The following is an 18,940-nucleotide window of genomic DNA, read 5'->3' on the forward strand; positions in this document are numbered from 1 at the left end:
TTATGTATATATAACTTTTCCATTTAACATCTGCAAACATAAACAACGAGGATCTCAGTTTATAAATTCATCAGGGTCAGAGCAATTGACCAACGTCTCTTTACTGCTAGGCTTACCAACAGCAAATTACAGATGAATTAGTGTCCTTTGGTTTCTGTTCTCTCACCTTGTCCAGAGACATTTTGTTGTAAAGTTTCAGTGCAGCTCACCTCCAGCCAAAGGTAATCTTTCTAGATAAGTACTCAGTTGCTCTGAATTTACTTATAATTATAACCTCTTTAATCATAGAAGAACCCCTGCAGAGGTGGAGTTCAAGGTTGCATACAATAACAGGAGATCACTGTTTCAAAGTCTAGCACAGATTAAAAACCACAGATGCACCATTTATATAAGACGCATACTGATTGTCTCTTAAACTACATATTGACTCCTTGTGAACATTATATATATATATATATATTTTGCGGTACGCGGGCCTCTCACTGTTGCAGCCTCTCCCGTTGCGGAGCACAGGCTCCGGACGCGCAGGCTCAGCGGCCATGGCTCACGGGCCCAGCCGCTCCGCGGCATGTGGGATCTTCCCAGACCGGGGCACGAACCCACGTCCCCTGCATCGGCAGGCGGACTCTCAACCACTGCGCCACCAGGGAAGCCCTCTTGCAGAACTTTATTTATTTTCCCTGAGGTTAAGCATTCGGGCTATGGATTTGGTATGACCTAGATGCTTTATTTTCTCTTCTTTTCACTTGGAGAAAATAATCTAAAGAAAAATTCTACAAAAAGAAGGTTCTACTCTATAGCACAGAGAAGTATATTCAGTATCCTATGATAAACCATAATGGAAAAGAATATTTTAAAAAAGAATGTATATATAGGTATAACTGAATCACTTTGCTGTACAGCAGAAATTAACACAACATTGTAAATCAACTATACTCCAATAAAAACACAATATTGACCAAGAAAAAAGAAAAAGAAACAAAAAGAAAAATTCTACAAAAAGAGATTCCTTTGCTCTGGCCCTCTGAGACACACACACTTTCTCTCTCTCTCCCTCTCCTCTCCCTCCCTCTCTCTCTCTCTCTCTCTCTCTCACACTCACACACACACACACACACACACACACACACACACACCCCCCTAGTGGCACACAGGCCTGTGGCCCGCCCCCAGGCAGCTGTGGGTAATCCCAGCTGCTCTGACTCACCCCTGCTCTCAGGGCTGGGTGACTCACTGCATCAGTGAGGCTAATGGGATGTATGTCTGTCTGTCTGCACTGGTGAGTTCCTGTGGAAGAGATTATGCCATCAGAAGGAGATTTTGCTGGATCCAGAGAGATAGAATCATGTGAGAGGCTTTGAAAAGTACAGAGCAGTGTTTATTCAGGTTTTAAAAACTGGACCTTGTCCAGTGGCGGGTGTAGTCATCATCATGGGTAACTACAAGTAAATATGAGTAGCTCAGGACCACCAAGTTCCTTTGTGAGCAGAGTCCTGTGTGCAGAGGCCCTGAAGGCTGACGAATCATCAGCCAGGACTGCAGAGAAGAGGGTGTGGCCCGGGCCAGAGGATGGTACTCCCAGGTGACGAGGGGGTTCCTCTGTGAAGGGCTGCAGGAAGCTTCTGTTACGGCTGGTTTGCCTTTGTCGCCGAAAGGCCTGGGAAGGGGAACCTCAGCCACCTGCCTGGGAGGAGGTGCTTTCCCAGGATGGGCTGTCCTCCAGCAGACCGGCTGGAGGAGAAATCTGCCCACTCTGCTGCTGGACGGGTGGACAAGCTTTCTCCCAAGAGCCCCTGGGGGCTCAGTGGCCCAGCAGTGAAGGAAATTAACAGCTTCCAGGAAGGGTTGTCTCTTTCCTCTGCTCTCAACTGGGATGGTTTCGTAAAACACTTGCGCCAGAAACCTGTGACTTAGGAATGAGTGCCTGTGTCCCTCATTTCATCCAAGGGTACAGAAAGCAGAGCCTGGTGGTGGCAATGGTACCCGTCCATCGGGCAGTGCCAACTGGAGATGGAGGATGTCAGGTAAAAACACATCCAGACTTAGATGGGGAAGACTTCTATCAGAAAGAAAGACTGTTGCAACAGGGGGAACTCTCAGGTCTCAGAAAGCTGCAAGGATCTCAAAATCAAAAAAAAAACCACAAAACAACAATTTGTTTTTTAATAGGGTAAAGGAGGGGCGACAGAAATAAGCAGAATCTTTGGAGGGGAAGCTGGACAAACAAGGGGAAACGAATGGGGTCTGATGGGAAAAGGTCATGCTGGGGGTCAGGAGATTTCCCGGGAGAAGCTGATAAGCGGGACCTGGTCTGCTTTTTCTGTGTTTGCTCAGACTTGGAGGCAAGAGAGAAACCTGACTAAAGTTTGGTCAAGCAGAGTGTAAGAAATGGACACGTGAGCACCTGGTCAAGGACAAGATAGATTGAGGGAGGAGGAATAAAATTGGTAAATACAAAACCAAACACAAATGGAGGCTGTTTCCATGGAAATGGGGTGCCTGGGAATTCCACTCCTGAAGCTCTTGGTCCAAAGGGCTCCGTTCTTAAATATGAATAAATACTCATGGCAGCCAATGCAATTCGAAAATCCTATGAAATCCGGGAAATTTAGAAAGTGGGGAGTAATAGGCAATCCCCCAAAGATTCTGAGGGACAGAGTAGTTCCTTCATATGCAAACCACTACCCCCCACTTATAGAATGGGTGTGTGGCCCTCATGAACAAGGCCAGTGCTGTCTTTAAAGCTAGGAGGAGGCTGGCACCCTGATGACGATTGTAAGGCCAACTGGCCCGAGGCAGGGGAACACAATCAGATTCACAGGTTGCATCAGACCGAATTCTCCGGACCACCCAGTTCCAGAAACTGCCCTGGAGACATTCCGGACCACCGAATTCCAGAAACTGACCTGGGGACTTTGAACCCGGCCCAGCCTTCCCACCAACGCTCCCCCAGGATACCCGAAAAGACCACCTGCGCCCTCCCAGATTCACCACACCCCTTTCCCTTCTTCCCCTATCAAATCTTGCCCAACCCTCGCCCAGGTGCGACTTCTCTGGCCCCTTTCTCTCGGAGCAGTGAACCTCGCCCGGGAGCGCTCCCTAATAAAGCTCACTTGAAGCTTTCCTCTGTTTCGCGGTGCCGTTTGCTAAGATCCGACCTTACAATGATGGAAAAGTACCTGCAGGGCTGGCTCATACCAGCTGCCTGCAAACCTTGAGGCCATGGAATCTTTGGCTATGAAAGAATCCCGTAGGTCACCAGCCCCTCTCTCTGCAGGCCCCTCCAGCAGAAGGACCCCCATCTGGCTGGCCCTCAATCATTAAAGACCAAACACTTTGTGACCCCAAGTGATTCTGATACTCAGCCGAGTTGGGGAACCCCTGACCCCTTGAACACAGCCAGTGCTGCTGGAATCTCTGCGTCACAAGCCACTATTTAATTAGTTTTTATGTTGAATTAAAATCTGTGCCCCTTTAAGTCGATCACTAGTTCCACTTCTCCCTCTGGAGCAACACAGAATGAATACACTTCCTCTTCTCCAGGACAATCCTGTAAACACTTGAAGTTAGCGCATCGAGTGCCCAATATCCATCTCTTATCCAAGAAAAATGCCTCTATTTCACTTGAATATTTCTCACCCATTTTATTTATTTCTCCATCATTTATTAAGAGGCGATAATGTGCACATGACATAACAGAGCCTGTCCACAAAGTGTCTGTTAAAAGAGTAAATAATGGGGGCTTCCCTGGTGGCGCAGTGGTTGAGAGTCTGCCTGCCGATGCAGGGGACACGGGTTTGCGCCCCGGTCCGGGAAGATCCCACATGCCGCGGAGCGGCTGGGCCCGTGAGCCATGGCCGCTGAGCCTGCGCGTCCGGAGCCTGTGCTCTGCAGCGGGAGAGGTCACAACAGTGAGAGGCTCGCGTACCACACACACACACAAAAAAAGAGTAAATAATGACTCTCATACAAATATAAAATAACTACATGTCAAAGATTTGATTTAACTCATGAATAAATGAGGGAACCAGTAGATATTAAAAAAAATAGTTTAAAGGAGAATGCAAAAGAACAATTAGGAATGCTGAATGGAATTTGTTAATAGATGCAAAACTGAGGGAGGGAATCCGTTTGATTGCGCTTCTACCCAAAGAAGTTCATTTGCATATACATGGACGATAATTATTTGCATTACTATCGATTTCTACAATACCCTGAAGACTGTGAAAGGCACAGACCGCTGCAGATCTGACCCCTGGCAGGGTGATTAGGCTTCACCTAATTCCATAGAACACCAGGAATACTTTGTAATTCCAAAGACTTTTCAGTTTTTCCTGACAGATCCTTGTTTCACTAAAAAATCCTGAATATTCAAATCTCAAACTGTCCTTCAAGATTGACTAAAATGCCACTTTATCTGGTCTTCCTCAGACTAAAAGGTAATTTTAAAAAAAAGGTAAAATCATGACTCACATACAGATATAAAAAGAACAAGTTTTAAAGATTTTATTTAACTTATTAATTAAATGAGGCGACTAAGCATACGTTATGACTGATTCAAAGGAAAAGTCAAAGAGGCACAGATTTATATGAAGTAAAGAATAAAGAATATTGAATGTGCAAATGGACTCAACTGGCTTCTCCACGGTGGGGAGGGAGATCCCCCGCCCCACACTGAACAGAATTAATTTGCATGTAGAGAAAAATTATTTTGCACTGCTACTGTTATCTACAACTTTGGGTTGTAAAATGACTCAAAAACAGTGAAAGGCTGGAATCGGATTACTTGGGAGGAGGTGCTCTAAACCAGACTTTCTCAGCCTCGGCATTACTGACATCTTTGGATGCTGACTAACAGTTGTCACTTCCCATCTGGTTCTCAAAGTTGCTGACCTTCAACACCCGCCGAAAGGAGTTCAGGGTGGAGATCAGGAATGAGGCACTCTGTGCTCTGAGAAAAACTGGCAGAACAGGCCTTTAGACAGTTAGATATTTTCAGGAGAAGATTTTATGAGCCCAATTTCTTGCACCTTCTCACATCTAGGAAAGCACTAAAACCATTCATGGAGACGTCTCCTTGTGACTAGCTGCAACCTTCTGCCAAGATGTGAGCTTGACTCTATGTATCCCCCGTCACCAAAATCACATGTGTACCGTCCTCCTCCCACCTCTTCGGAGCAGTTCCTCAGAGCTGAGAGGCTGTCTCCCAGGCTATAATTCTCATTTTGCCCCCAAAAAACTTAACTCACAGCTCTCACGTTGTGTTTTTTTCTTTCTTTTTTTCAGTCGACATGGACCACGTAATTCTTTGTTCTGTGGGGAGCTGTCCTAGACATCCAAGATGTTTAGCAGCATCCCTGGCTTCTACCCAATAGAGGCCAGTAGCACCCCATCATAACAAAAACTATCTCCAGACATTGCCAAGGGTCACCCAAGGCCGGGAGGAGGGGGCAAATTCACCCTCAGTTAAGAAATACTGCTCTAGGGCTTCCCTGGTGGCACAGTGGTTAAGAATCCGCCCGCCAATGCAGGGGACGTGGGTTTGAGCCCTGGTCCAGGAAGATCCCACATGCCACGGACCAACTAAGCCCGTGTGCCACAACTACTGAGCCTGCACTCTAGAGCCCGCGAGCCACAACTACTAAGCCCACGCACCACAACTACTAAGCCCACGCACCACAACTACTAAGCCCACGCACCACAACTACTGAAACCCGCACACCTAGAGCCCGTGCTCCACAACGAGAGAAGCCCACACACCGCAATGAAGAGTAGCCCCCGCTCGTCACAACTAGAGAAATGCCACACGCAGCAACGAGGACACAACGCAGCCAAAAATAAATAAATAAATTTTTAAAAAAATTAAAAAAAGAAATACTGTTCTAAACAATGCATAGCTTTCCACTGAAACACGAATTCTTCCATATTAGCACAGAGATGGAGAGGAAGGGACGACCGCACTCCTTGGCACACACCCATTCCTGTGTAAGAGCCAAGAATCTCACGCTATCTCTTCAACGAGCAGAATGGTCACAGTGGCCCCTAACACAGGCAGTGTTCTAAAGGCTTTACCAATATGGACTCCGTCCTCCCAGATAAAAGTGAGTTTCAGATAAATAGCAATTAGAGAAGAAGAAATTTTCTTCCACCCTTCTATGTTCTTCCGGCTGGTCTAAAAATTAAATTGGCATGAGGCAGGTTAACAAAAGAAAATCAAATAAAAGTTTAATACCACGTATACATGGGAGAGAGCCAGAAAAACTGAGTAACTCGCCAAACTGGCTGAAGCCCTCTCCTTAAACACCATCTTCAGCTAAAGACAAATGAGGATGTTGGTGGTAGGGGTTTGGGACTTCAAAGGGGCAGAAGACAATTGACTTGGAGATGGAAAAGCAAATATTTGGTAAACAGATGTTTGCTGGGCCAGGTGGAGACAATGGGACACAGGGAGGAACCTGGTCTCTAGGCCAGTCTTCCCCACCACAGTGAGCCCACATTCTTTGCACACATCTCTGGTGATGGCTCTCTTCTGAAAAGAGACCCTTTATCTAAATTCTTTAGGCAGTTACCGGGAAGGTCAAAGCTTCTTCCTGAGTCTTTTGGGCCTTGACTGTTTTCAGCTCAAAATAATCCACATGCCAGAGAGATATTTTGGGGTGGCAAATTTTGCTCCCCTACGTAGGAAATAATTTTTTAGTTTAAGTATGCCCCCGTGCAATATTTAGGATATACTTATACTAAAAATCATTAGTGTTTACCTGAAAATCAAATTTAACTGGGTGTGTTACCAAACGCAAGTTCATGTGCCTGACATACAGCGAGCCCAAACAAACCGAAACAGAGTTTGGAGCAGAGAAAGATTTGTTGCAGGGCTATGCAAGAAGGCCATCTCATGCTTAAAATGCCCCCAACTTCTTCAAGAAGTTCAGCAAAGCATTTTTAAAGGCAAGATGAGGGAGGGGCATGGTTGGTTGTTGCAAACTTCTTGGTGTTGGAATCCTTCCTTCTTGTAGCTGTTCATGTTGGTCAGGTGAAGATGTTCCTGTAAACCTCCAATGAAACAAAAGTTATTCTCTGTTTTGCAACTTTTTATCTCTATATGAAGGTACTCTTAAAGGTCAGGGCCCTGAGAATAGGCTATCCTGTATATTTCAGGCTGTAGATAACATTCTTTTACAAAAGGTTCGGAGCCAGCGTGACTAAACGCAGGCAACAAAACAGATCTAATATGGAGTCAGATTTGTTCTTTCCTATTACAGGTGGATGTATTTTTATTTGCCAAATCTAGCCACCCTATCTGTGATCATATAGCTAACCAGTAGCAGTGTGTAGCTACTGGTCATGATTGTAACATGCCTCTGGTGACTTAGAATTCCTGTTCTGCCTCTAATTAGTTGTGCAACATTGGATGATGTCATTGAACCTCTCTGATGCTCAGTTCTCCCATCTGCCAATTGGGACTATAGCGGAGGGACAACCTTCTCACAGAGCTAATTTAGTCCCCTGGAGCTCTCTCCCCGATCTTCTGACTCACAGGGTGTGTCCTGGAGAGTCAGGACAGCCCCAGCCTCGCGTTTCGCCCAGGGTTGGGTTTGAGTCCCCACTTTTCCACCAGGACGCCCAGGTGCACGGCGCGAGCCGGCTCGGCCATCCCAGGCGCCGGCCGCAGGTAGCAGCACCGGCCCCGTGGGCCGCCACCGCCGTCCTCCCGCCGGCGCTGTGCAGGCCGCCGGCCGGCAGGGTCTAGGGCCGCGCGCCGAGCTGGCGGGGAGCGGCCAGGCCACGCCCCGACGCGCGGAGTGCGCTGCCCTGCCGGCTGAATCATCACCCGCGGCGGCCGCTCCCAGTCCCGCAGCCGCGCGCCGAACCCTGGCCGCGCCCCTGCGGAGCGCCGCGCTGAGCAGCAGCTGAGACTCTCACTCGCGCAGCGCGGACACCGGGCCGACCATGGCGGGCATCGCGGTCAAGCTGGCGAGGGACCGGGAGGCGGCCGAGGGGCTGGGCTCGCACGAGAGGGCCATCAAGTACCTCAACCAGGACTACGCGGCGCTGCGGGACGAGTGCCTGGAGGCCGGGGCGCTCTTCCAGGACCCGTCCTTCCCGGCCCTCCCGTCTTCCCTGGGCTTCAAGGAGTTGGGACCCTACTCCAGCAAGACCCGGGGCATCGAGTGGAAGCGGCCCACGGTAGGCAGCGGGCCCGCGGCGGGATGCGGGGCGGGCGGGGCGCGGAGACCGGAGGCGCAGCGACCGGGCCTCGCGGCAGCCGAGAACCAGGCCCAGCGCGCGGGGAGCCCGGGGAGCGCGCAGAGCCGAGCCCCGCAGCCGGGAGCCCCGTCCCCGCGCTGCCCAGCCGGGGACTCTGCAGGCGCGGGGTCGGGGGAAGCTCCGCGGTCGCCCGTGTCCCCTCTGCCACCCACGGCGCCCGCAGGACGGGCCGAAATGCACGCTGCCCGTAAATCCCACTAGCAGTCCCGCCAGCAAAAACTCACAAAAACTGGGTTGATATAGGGGGAACCTGGAGAAAACTTGTTGGACTCTGGTGGGGAGAGAGTCTGCGGAGAAGGGAGGCAGGGTGCCGGGGGTGGGGTGGGGGTGGGGTGAGTGGGACACTATCCAACCGGGAAAAGTCGGTCTCTAACTCAGTTAGGCAGCTTCAGGAAGGGAGAAACTCCACGCCTGGCCTGGTCCTTTGTGACTAAGGATTGCCTTATGCAGCCACGGTTAGATTTATCCAGTCGGAGTTTCCTGTTTATTTTTCCAAATGGGGGCCGACCTCCCTGTAACATTTACCCTGGGGATTATCAAAAGGACAGGGGAGATGCAGCCAGGAGCCAGTTCCTGCACCTTACTCACCCTCCCAGAATCCTCACCCCTGCATCTCAAGGGCCCCTCGGTGTTCCCTTATCCCGCCCCGCTGGGTCTCTGTCCTCCTTGCCCTGGCAGGCCTTGGAACAGTTTCCTTCCTGATTAGTTTGTCCATCCTATTTCCCCTGGAACCCCTCCTGGCCCCATGTCCTATGGGACACCTCACCGATCTTCCCCCACCAAACCTCAAGGAGGCTTCCTGGGAAATACAGCCTCCGGACTCCTGTTAGGGAAATAAACATTCCCGCCCTGCTCCCACTTCTCTGAGCCCCTCACCCCCACCCGCTAGTCACCTTCTGTTACTCCAAACCCAGCCCGTAGGCAGCAAGTTCAGTAGGAAGTGTCCTTGGCCTAGAGCACTTGAGTTCATTTCTTGCTAACCTGCGTGAGCCGTTTAACCTCCCTGCCTCCGTTTCTTCGTCTAAAAGAAGAGGTGGTGCCTACATAGTTTCCTCTCCCCACTGGCGCACCAGGCCCAGCACCTTTTAGTTTCTCAAGGGCACCCATCTCTTTCCTGCCTCACCTGCCAGGGATGCTCTTTCCTGGTTTTCTGGGGTCTGGCTCACTTACTCTTTGGGACTTAGTCAGATGTCACCTCCCCAAAGAGATCTTTCCTGACCATTCTTAGCAGCCCCCTTCTCATCTTGTTATTCTTTATCACTGAACCCTGCTAATTTCCTTCATAGCATTTTCACAACTTATAAATGTAATTACATATATTTGTTTGTCCTTCCTAGTGAACTGCAGGGACCATGTGTGTATTGTGCACCAGTCTATCCCCAGTGCATTCAGAGTATGCATTCATTCGTTCATTCATTCATTTAACAATACTTATCCAGTGCCTGTTACATGTCAGGCAGTGTCTTAAATGCTTGGGATACATCTGTGAACAAAGACTGTGACTATTTGTGGAATGAGTGAATGCAGGACTAATTAGCCTCAAACAGAATTACAGCTGTGAAAGTGATAAACGAGAATATTCGCCTTACACTTGTATAGCACTTTACAGTTTACAAAGTGAATTTACATACTTCTTTGCTTATTCTTTCATTCACTCAATAAGCGTATCTTGAACACCTACTGAATGCCAGGCACAGTGCATATGGTTTCTGCCCCTGAAGGCTTTAGGGGCTAGTGAGGGGACACAGACAGGTCACCCAACAGTTGGAAATGCCTGTAGGACTTCCAGATGGGGAAAAGACCATTCTAGGGCCCCAGATTAGGGCGGGACAGGGTGTGCACTGCACATCCAAGGGGGAGGGTAGCTGTTATTGTCCCATTCAGCAGTTAAAGAAATTGAGGCCCGGGGAGGTTAGCTATTCGCTCATACAGGTGTCTGGGGTGGAGCCAGGACTGTGTCCAGCCTATGGGTGTCGAGAGCCACAGCTCACAGCCGCCCTCTCTGCCTTCTCCAACACCACTGTGGTTCGGGTCAGGCAAGGCGAACAGACACGTGTCCACTGGATCTAGATGGAAGCAAGTCATTGGTAACTGTAACAGAGCAATTGCAGTGGCATAGAATTGCAACGGGGTAGAAGCCGGATGGCTGTAGAACCCAAAGTAAGGAACCGGAAATGAAGAGCGTGCCCAGCTAATTCCAGCAGGGGGCCTGTGAAAGGAGAGGGGGAAAAGTGTCAGGGAGAGTGGGACCTGGGGCTTGAGAGCCTGGTTTTCAGATGAGAGCAATTAGAATGTGTTATATGTCAGGTCCCAGAGAGAAAAGCAGCGGGGAGACGGTGAAACGGAGCCACCAGGAAGTGAGAGTAGGGTTGCAGGAGGGAGGCAGGGGAGCAGGCCAGCCCTGGAGCGGGGGCTGCTCCTCTGGCCACAGAGGGCTGGGGGCTGGGAAGGAGGCTGAGGAGCACAGGGCTGCAGTCCCTGTGGCTGACGCAGAGGCACAGCGAGGAAACAGCCGGCACCACCAGGCAGGTGGGAGCGAGGGCAGGTGTGTGAGTCCCCACCTTACCCGAAACATCTAAGGCCGCCGAGTGGTTTATGATTTGTTTATACTCAGCTGGCTGAACTTAGCCTCAAACCTGCATCTCCTGCCTCAGGTTCAGTGATTATGATCAACTCCTCCAGTAATAATTAATAGTAGGTGACTTTTATAGAGCTCTTACCAAGGCATGTGTACATAGTCAACTCATTTAACCCTCAGAACAACCTGATGTGGTAGGTACACTTGTCAGCGCCGTCCCCATTATACAGATGAGGAAACTGAGGCTTAAAGAGGTGAAGTAACTTGCCAGGGTCATAGAACCCATATAAGAAGTGACAGAGCCAGAATTAAAACCCAGGTTGTCTGACTCCAAGGCCCAAGCCCTCAACCCCTTTCCTGGGACTGTTAAGTTCCGTATTTGATTCCGTGCCCTTCGTGTTGTGGACAAGTTTCAATTTCCTGAAGCATCTCTAAGGGCCACTCGAAACTTTTCCTTCTTTGGAGAGGGTGCCAAAGGTGTGAGGAAGTTTCTCAAATATAGTGGAAAAATCCTTCTAGGGTAAGTGCCTGGCACACTGAAGATTGTCAGTATGGTTTTTGGGCTCCCAGCACCAAACCCAGTCTCTTCCATCAGCAGGATAAGCGTTTGGCTGGCAGGCCTTGGGCCAAGCTGGCTTCATTTGCCTCCCAGAAACGCAGTCTCACTGTCCCTGTCATTCCCCCAAACAGCCCAACCTTAACAGGGAAGGGACAGTGCAGAGGCGTGAAAGGAGTGTGTTCTGCTGCGGATTCCAAAAGAGCCTCTACAGCCCAAGCCGGGATGGCCAGGGTCTAGATCCAGGCCTCACCCAAGAAAAGCTGCTGCTTGACAGGGAGGGGGGTGGGGGGATGGGTACAGGGGGCTGGGCACTCTGGGGTGGAGCTCTTACGAACCAAGGGGTCCCGGCCGAGGGAAGCCCAGATTCATGCCCTGACTTCCTCTGTGGTTTTGGGGTGGGGCTCTTCAGAATCAGGAAGCGTACTCAGAGGGGGCTGCAGAAGGGCCAGCACTGTTCAGGGTTGGGTTCCAGCAGGCGACTTGTGGGACAGCCCTTGGAGGCTTGTTAGTAATGCATTAGGGGCAGGGCGGGAGGGAAAGAATATATGGTTTACACCGGTGAGTTCAAGTCCCAGTGCCCTCTACAGCTTACGAGCAGTGTATCTTGGGATATGTGGCTTTATCTCTTAGCCTGTCTCCCCACCTGTGAAATGGTGTCGGTGTCCATCTGTGCTCCCGGAAGGGCTGCCTGAGATAAAGTACCACACACAGTATTGACACACAGCAGGCTCACGGTACGTGGACCCCCAAGTATCATGGCCCGTGGACGAATCCAGAAGGCTAGATACCTTCCCCTGCCCTCAAGAAGCGTGTGAGTGTTAGGAAGACAGACTGGTACCCAGCACCACCACATAGCACACAACTAGCTGCTAAATTGCAGAGTACACATACTCTGGGATTCAGGATCCAAAGGATGGGTGAGGGCTGGACTGTGAAGGAGAGCTTCGTGGGGTTGGTGGCAGTGGGTCTTGAGATACGGTAAGATGTGGAAAAGGAGAGAAGAGCGTAGGAGAGGGAGGAATTCCATGCAGGAACAGAGAAGAGGGACCGGCATAGCGGGCAGGGCAGCTCCAGAGCGCGGACCGTCTCAAGGCCCCCAGAGGAGGCTGGACTTGGCACTGCCCTGGCCCTAGGAAGGTAGCGTGATGAAGTGGGCTGTAGGCGGTGTGGAGCGTTGGGGTCCCGTGGCAGTCTAACTGTAACTGCATAGCTCTCCCTAGAGGGGAGGGGAAGGGGCGGAGGGGGTCCGATGCACCTGCTGGGAAGCGAGGTGTCCTGACTACAGGAGCACATGGCAGCTGGGTTGACAGCACTTTGTGGGTCTCGTTTCCAGGAGATCTGCGATGATCCACAATTCATTACTGGAGGAGCCACTCGCACAGACATCTGCCAAGGAGCCCTGGGTAAGTGATGGCATCTCAAACAGGCTACGGGGGCTTGTCTGAAAGGCTGTGGGTAGAAGGCGTGAGGGATGATCTATGGCTCCGCTCCCTTGCCAGAGAGTTCGGCAATTTCCAGTTCTAGAAGCTTCCTGGAATGTCTTGTCCCCTGAGGACCCCGTGCTGTGGCAGACAAATGCACAGATGTGCGGTGAGGCCTCCTGGGTCCCCTGCCCTGGGCTAGTTGTTGAAGTTACAGAGACACTCCCACTAGAAGACAGAGGAGCTTCTGCATCTCAGCCACCCTTGGTGTCTGTATGTCCCGGGGCCCGTGTTGCTAGTGGCCCACTGAACAGTCAGACTCTGGGCTGAGGGCCAGGTGGGAGGCCTAGCCCAGGCCCGGTTGCAGCACTGAGACATCAGGTCTCTGGGGTTCAGGGGTGGGATGGTGACTCAGTGTGTGGAGGAAGAGGAAACCCTCACACTCACTGCTGGGAGGAAGTTAACGTACCAGGGCGTTCTCAGTGTTTGCAGGACGAGCTCACCATGGTATCACAACAGTGCATGGGGGTGCTTATTGTCACAGAGGCAACTGAAATGTTCATTTAAGTAAGTTCAACTGGAGTAGCTGAATCGTGAGGGTCTGAAACTTTGCTCTCTGTAGCTGAGCTCTGATTTTCTGGACATAGTGCCTGCTGAGATTGGAACCTGCTCCAGCTTTGGCATGAAAGCCCCCAAGTTTTCTTTTTTTTTTCTTTAATTTATTTTATTGACGTAAACTTGATTTACAGTGTTGTGTTAATTTCGGCTGTACAGCAAAGTGATTCAGTTATACATGTATTCTTTTTCATATTCTTTTCCATCATGGTTTATCATAAGATATTGAATATAGTTCCCTGTGCTATACAGTAGGACCTTGTTGTTTATTGCTGTACAGGACCCGAGCGTTCTGCAAAGAAGTCTTAACGATGGGGCCTGGGACCACTATTTAAGATTCTCATAGAATCCACGCTCATTTTTTTTACTCATAATAGATATGGGCCTGTGATCGCTGGAGGAGATTATTTGCTGCGAATAACCAAACACTTGTTTCGAGCCATCAGCTCCAACTTGCTTTCCAGACCAGTCTATCAGTAACAAAATTAATCATCTTGAATTGTACCTTCTTTCCTGGCCCACCCAGCAGAGGTTCTGTCCTGGGAGTGACTTGTTTGAGGTCATCCAACAGCTGAAGTGAGGGCCTGGAATGCAAATGCAGAGAGTCTGTGTGTTTAACCCCTGAGCTAGGCTCCCCAGAAGGGACATGGAAAGTTTTCAGTCTCTGAGGGATGTCAGGGCATTTGTGTGAATCGTTAGGACAGGCAACTGGGAGCCCCTTGTGAAATGGGTCTCCGAGAGCATGACCCAGGGCTGGGCGTGCAAACACCGCTCTCTGAGCTCAGCCTCTGTGTGCAAATTCCTGAGATGCCAGAGCACATTCTTACCCATAGAAAACGTACCTCCCATTTCCCACCTTCTCTCCCCCACAAAAGAGAGATGCCCCGGGGGCCTAGGGCACCTAGGTGGGTGCTCCCGGAAAATCCATTGGTTAGAGAAAATGGAAGTTAACAGGGCTAGAAGTTGATGGAGACTTTGACCAACCATGGGGGCTTTAGGAAATCTGGAAAAAAAAGGACAACTGTCATACCTCGGCTAAATTCCACACCTCGACTAAACATCTACTTTAAAGTTTAATGACATCTTAAGGGCCAAATTGCAAGATTTAAGTCCTGGGTAAATACTGTCAGGCCACTTGGAGAGGAGACTCTCGCAAAGCTTACACTCCCTGGGGTAAAATTCCCCATGATATGCACCAAATCAAATAGAAACAAGATTAAGTGTAAGTCCTTTAAAACATTTCTCAGTGATCAGGTCTGTGATTTCTAAGGTTTTTTTTACACCACATTGGCCGTTTTGTCCTCTTGGCCTTTTATTTTGGAGGATCTGGGTTTGATTACGATCTGTGAAGTGTGGTGGACTGAACTCTCGCTCTGATTCTGGCATCCGGACACAGGGTGGGCATGGGGTGGTGACTGTCACCAGGTCCCAGCAGGTTCAGAAGCATCAGGAGCAGGGGGGCCGCGGCAGTGACCCCTGGCCACACAACCAGAGATATGAGTCAAGGCTCAGCTCTTAGTTGGCAGACGTTGGGCACGTCATCACTTGGAACCTCAGTCTCTTCTGAAAATGGGAGGGAGGGGGAGAGTCAACGGGGTGACCTCCGAGATCCCCTACGACGGGGCAGTCAGCTATTGTAGAGTCGTTGCTCATGCCTGACACTGAGTGTAAATCTTGTGCTGGAGAATAAAAGCACCGAGGGCAGATCTCTTATCTCAGAGCAGGAACGATAAGAGCCCCTATCACTGTATAACAGTATGCAACTCCTGGAGCATTTTCATTGCATTGTCTCATGTAATCAAGTAAATATTTTCACCCCCACTCTGCAGATAAGAAAACTTACCTTATCTGGAGGCAGGGGGTGGGGAGCCCATGCGAGGCCACAAAGCTAAAAATTGCCAAAGGAAAGAACCCTGATCTGATTGTAAAGCTTTCCACACTCTTCTCACTCCCATCACAAGTGGCCATGAGGCTATGTTGAGGGATTTTGGAGGTAAAATTCTCAAAGCAAAATTTATTTTCCTACCTGTACTTTCTACCCTGAGACTCACTCAGTTCACCAGTGAACCTGGGCGGGGCCCATCCTGGGACTTGTACGTTTCTCAGCCTCCTGCCTCCCTTCACAGGGCTGCCCAGCAATGGTTAATCCACCAGCTCCCACCCACTTTCCCAGAGGGTAAGCTGGAAGCCCCACCAAAGTAATTCCAACCATGTTTGCAGAACTGCTCTGACGTGAGCCATCCGCTTTGCAGACCCTGGTTGGGCTCAGCACTGAGTCAGTGAGGAAAAATCTGCCCATCTGGAGGAAGGGCTGGAGACCCAGGCTGAACCTCGGCCAGGCTGGCCCTACAGCTAAATATGGCTCTGGAGTTGCTGCTTTCAGCCTCTTCTTACAGGTGATGGCCATGGAGTGGCCCCAGGAGCCCAGGAGGTCCCAGAGCTGAGCTCCTCCTACCTTTGGTTTTCACTGGGCCACTGCGGGGCTTTAACCACTGCCTCCTCATAGCCCCCCATGGGCCCCAGAGCCTTCAAAGCTCTCAGAGGAAGGTAGCTGCCCTGGCCAGGTGCCCCCATAGGCCCTCGGCTTCCTGGGGGAAGGCTCGAGGCTGCCAGCGCTGTCAGAGCTGTTGAAACCGCACAGCCCCGTGTCTTTGTAACCTGGCCCCTCAGAGGTGGATCACCCTGCCTCTACCCCTAAAAGTCACGTGGGCCCCCAAACACTAGGAGATGCTTGGCTACGGGGTGCCCCTCCCCACAGCCCGGCTCAGCAGAGAGTGGGGAAGGGCAGGGCCAGTGGGAAAAGCGTGCAGGAAGCAGGTTTCCAGTTCCTGCTTCCTCCCCTGCTTACTAGCCTGGGTGACTTTGGGCAGGTTACCCAAGCTCTCTGAGCTTCAGTTTCCTCTTCTATAAAATGGGAATAATGATAATACTCCTTTCCCAGGGCTGTGATGAAAAATGCGATTAATATAGGCAAACACATTGGCAAATTGTAGAGTCCTGAACAAATTCAACCTCTCCCTATTTTCCCATTTTTAAATACTGTAAATAACTTTTTAAATGATTCTTAAATTATATATTTTTCTCAGTGTCTACAATCCATTTTATTTTAATATAATCTAAACACATACCATTTAGAAAATACCAAGAAAAATTTATGTACAAGAGTTGATGCTGTTGCATTGGGATAAAGCTGGCACGTTCTTGCTACTAGCATAGCCCAGGAAACACCACCGAGGAAACCTAATATATTGGAATAGACGTTGTGGTGTTTGGCCCACAGTTTGATAGCTCTCAGGGTTCACCTGAAGTTGTCAGTGTTTGGTACTAGATGTACAATTTCATCGGTTACCCTGCAACCATTAAGACTTCTTACGCATCTTATATTTAAATTTTTAAGCAGACTGTCATCTCTTAAGCCCAAGTCTCCTGGAACTGTCTGCAGTGCTAATCCTGCAAACAAAATATCAATCTCTATCCCATCAGAACACAGTCTGATAACTGGTACAAATGCTTCTTCAACAGCTCTTCAATCTTTTACTGCTTCCTGTAATTTCAACTTATCATAGAATGAGGTGAAAAAGTCACTTCGATCAACGTGTCTTCGTGCAACACACACAACACACAACGCATTAATATCGGCACCTTTTGTATGTACTCGTAATCTCTAAGATCCAAATGTAAAACTTTTTCCACCACCATTTTCAATTACAGATTGTGGAAGATTCTTGCTTTCACTGATTTCTCTTATCCACTCTTTTATCAGGTTATTTAATTTTCCCCAAATTAAAAAATCCTGCGCTGCAGTTCCCCTTCCTCTTCAAAAACGCCAGAGGGCTTCAGAGTCTCAATTAGTTTCTGTGTAAGCAGGCAGTCAGTCTCCTTGGGGGCTGCTAAGCTGATGGGAGAGGTAATGCCATAGTGCTTCTGCGGCAGCTGTGTTTGCTGTGATCCCTGCGTTGTAACTGGAAACCGCATGGTCTCCTGCGCGGACACTGCCCAGTCATCCGCCTCCCCCGCTGCCGCCCTGGGCATGACCCACTGAGACGGGGGTGAGGGGTGCCTGCCTCAGCCCTGGATCCAACCCCCTTAAATTATAATTTTTAAAAGCCATTTTAATAGGTGCCTTTTAAACATTTTAATAGACTTTGTTAGAACAGTTTTAGGTTTACAGAAAAATTGAGATGATAGTACAGAGAATTCCAAACACACCAGCCCAGTTTCCCCTACTGGTAACTTCTTACATTATTAAGTGTGGGACATTTGCTACAGTTAATGAACCAGCATTGATACATTATCATTAACTAACGTCCATACTCTAGCTTTCTTTAGTTTTTACCTAAGGTCCTTTTTCTGTCCCAGGATCCCATCCAGGACCCCACATTACATTTAGTGGTCATGTCTCCTAAGGCTCTTCTTGGCTGTGACAGTTTCGCAGCCTGTTTTGGTTGACCTTGTCACTTTTCAGGAGTACTGGTCCGGGATTTTGGAGGATGCCCCTCTACTGGAATTTGAAGGTGCCTTTTTAAAAAAAGAGTGCTTGTAGTTTAAAAAAAAAAAAAAGAACTAGAAAATAAGTGTTGGCTGGTTTGGTGGGGAAAATAAATATCTTTTTTCCTGTTTCTTAAAACAACGGCTTCACCGCCAGCCCCAGCACTGCCCTCACCGTCCCTGACCCCAGTGGCTTCCCCCAGCTCCCGGGGCAGATGTGTACGGTCCGTGAGTCCTCCTGTCCTCTCCCCGGCAGCTCTTCTGGTTACAAATGCTTTTTCACAGCTTTTCTCCCCTGTGGCTACTGCCTGGGCTCCCAGCTTCCTTTCCTGCTGCACCTGAGACAGGCCCATAAACGTGCCAGGGATGAATCTCCCGGTGGCCCCGTCCAGCCCTGGCTGCCCCAGCCTTGGCAATCACACAGCGGGGTTCCTGCCTCATCCGAGGCCTAAAGTTGGGCACATCTCTCCTTGGCTGTCCCTGACCTCCTCTCCCCAGGGAGGAGAGGCAGTGGGAATCCTCCCCAAAGAATCCCCCCACCATTGTCATGTACATGTTCCTCCGAAGCCAGAGGAAGCTTGCGAAGAGTTTGCGAGGTTCCTTGGCTCCCCGTGGGCCTGTGGGTCAGAGGGTGACTTTGCACTTGTTCGGGCGCTTGTTCGGGCGCTGAGCCAGGAGCCAGGTCGCATCCCCGTGTGGACTCTGCTCCGTTTCTGAGTTGAGGGGATTGGATCCTAGTTCCGTAAGGTCTCACTACTTCTGGCGTTCTGAGGCTTCCCCTGGCAGTCCCCCCTCTCCACCACCCCCCGCCGGCACCAGGCTGCAGATCGTGTTTGTTGAGCAGCAACATCTCCACCCCAGGGCCTGAGACCTTTGCTCAGATCATCTCCCACAGGATCAGCCATGATCAGAGAGGCCCCCATCCAGGGGATTTCAGAAATGAAGGGCCGTGTGTTCTGTGAGGTCTAGTGGGGTCCCGGGCAGCAACTGTGGGGCGAGGAAGCCCCAGGAGGA

General features: G+C 50.0%; 1 protein-coding gene and 1 pseudogene across 2 annotated transcripts in view; one reads left to right on the forward strand and one right to left on the reverse strand.

Annotated features, from left to right (window-relative positions):
- Positions 1 to 7,947: 7,947 nt before the first annotated feature.
- Positions 7,948 to 18,940, forward strand: part of CAPN2 (calpain 2) — a gene marked incomplete at its 5' end in the record, with an annotated part of 63,129 nt that continues 52,136 nt past the window's right edge. Inside the window, 2 exons of the mRNA XM_082833777.1 lie at positions 7,948 to 8,184; positions 12,736 to 12,805. Coding sequence (XP_082689903.1) covers positions 7,948 to 8,184; positions 12,736 to 12,805 — 307 coding nt within the window. The remainder of the gene's footprint in view (positions 8,185 to 12,735; positions 12,806 to 18,940) is intronic.
- On the reverse strand, positions 16,545 to 17,413 carry LOC309957622 (poly(A) polymerase alpha-like; annotated as a pseudogene). The gene has a single exon. The product of its transcript is annotated as a poly(A) polymerase alpha-like (transcript).

This window comes from Leucopleurus acutus (genome assembly GCF_964270905.1).
Source record: "Leucopleurus acutus genome assembly, chromosome: 2".
Lineage (NCBI taxonomy): Eukaryota > Metazoa > Chordata > Mammalia > Artiodactyla > Delphinidae > Leucopleurus > Leucopleurus acutus.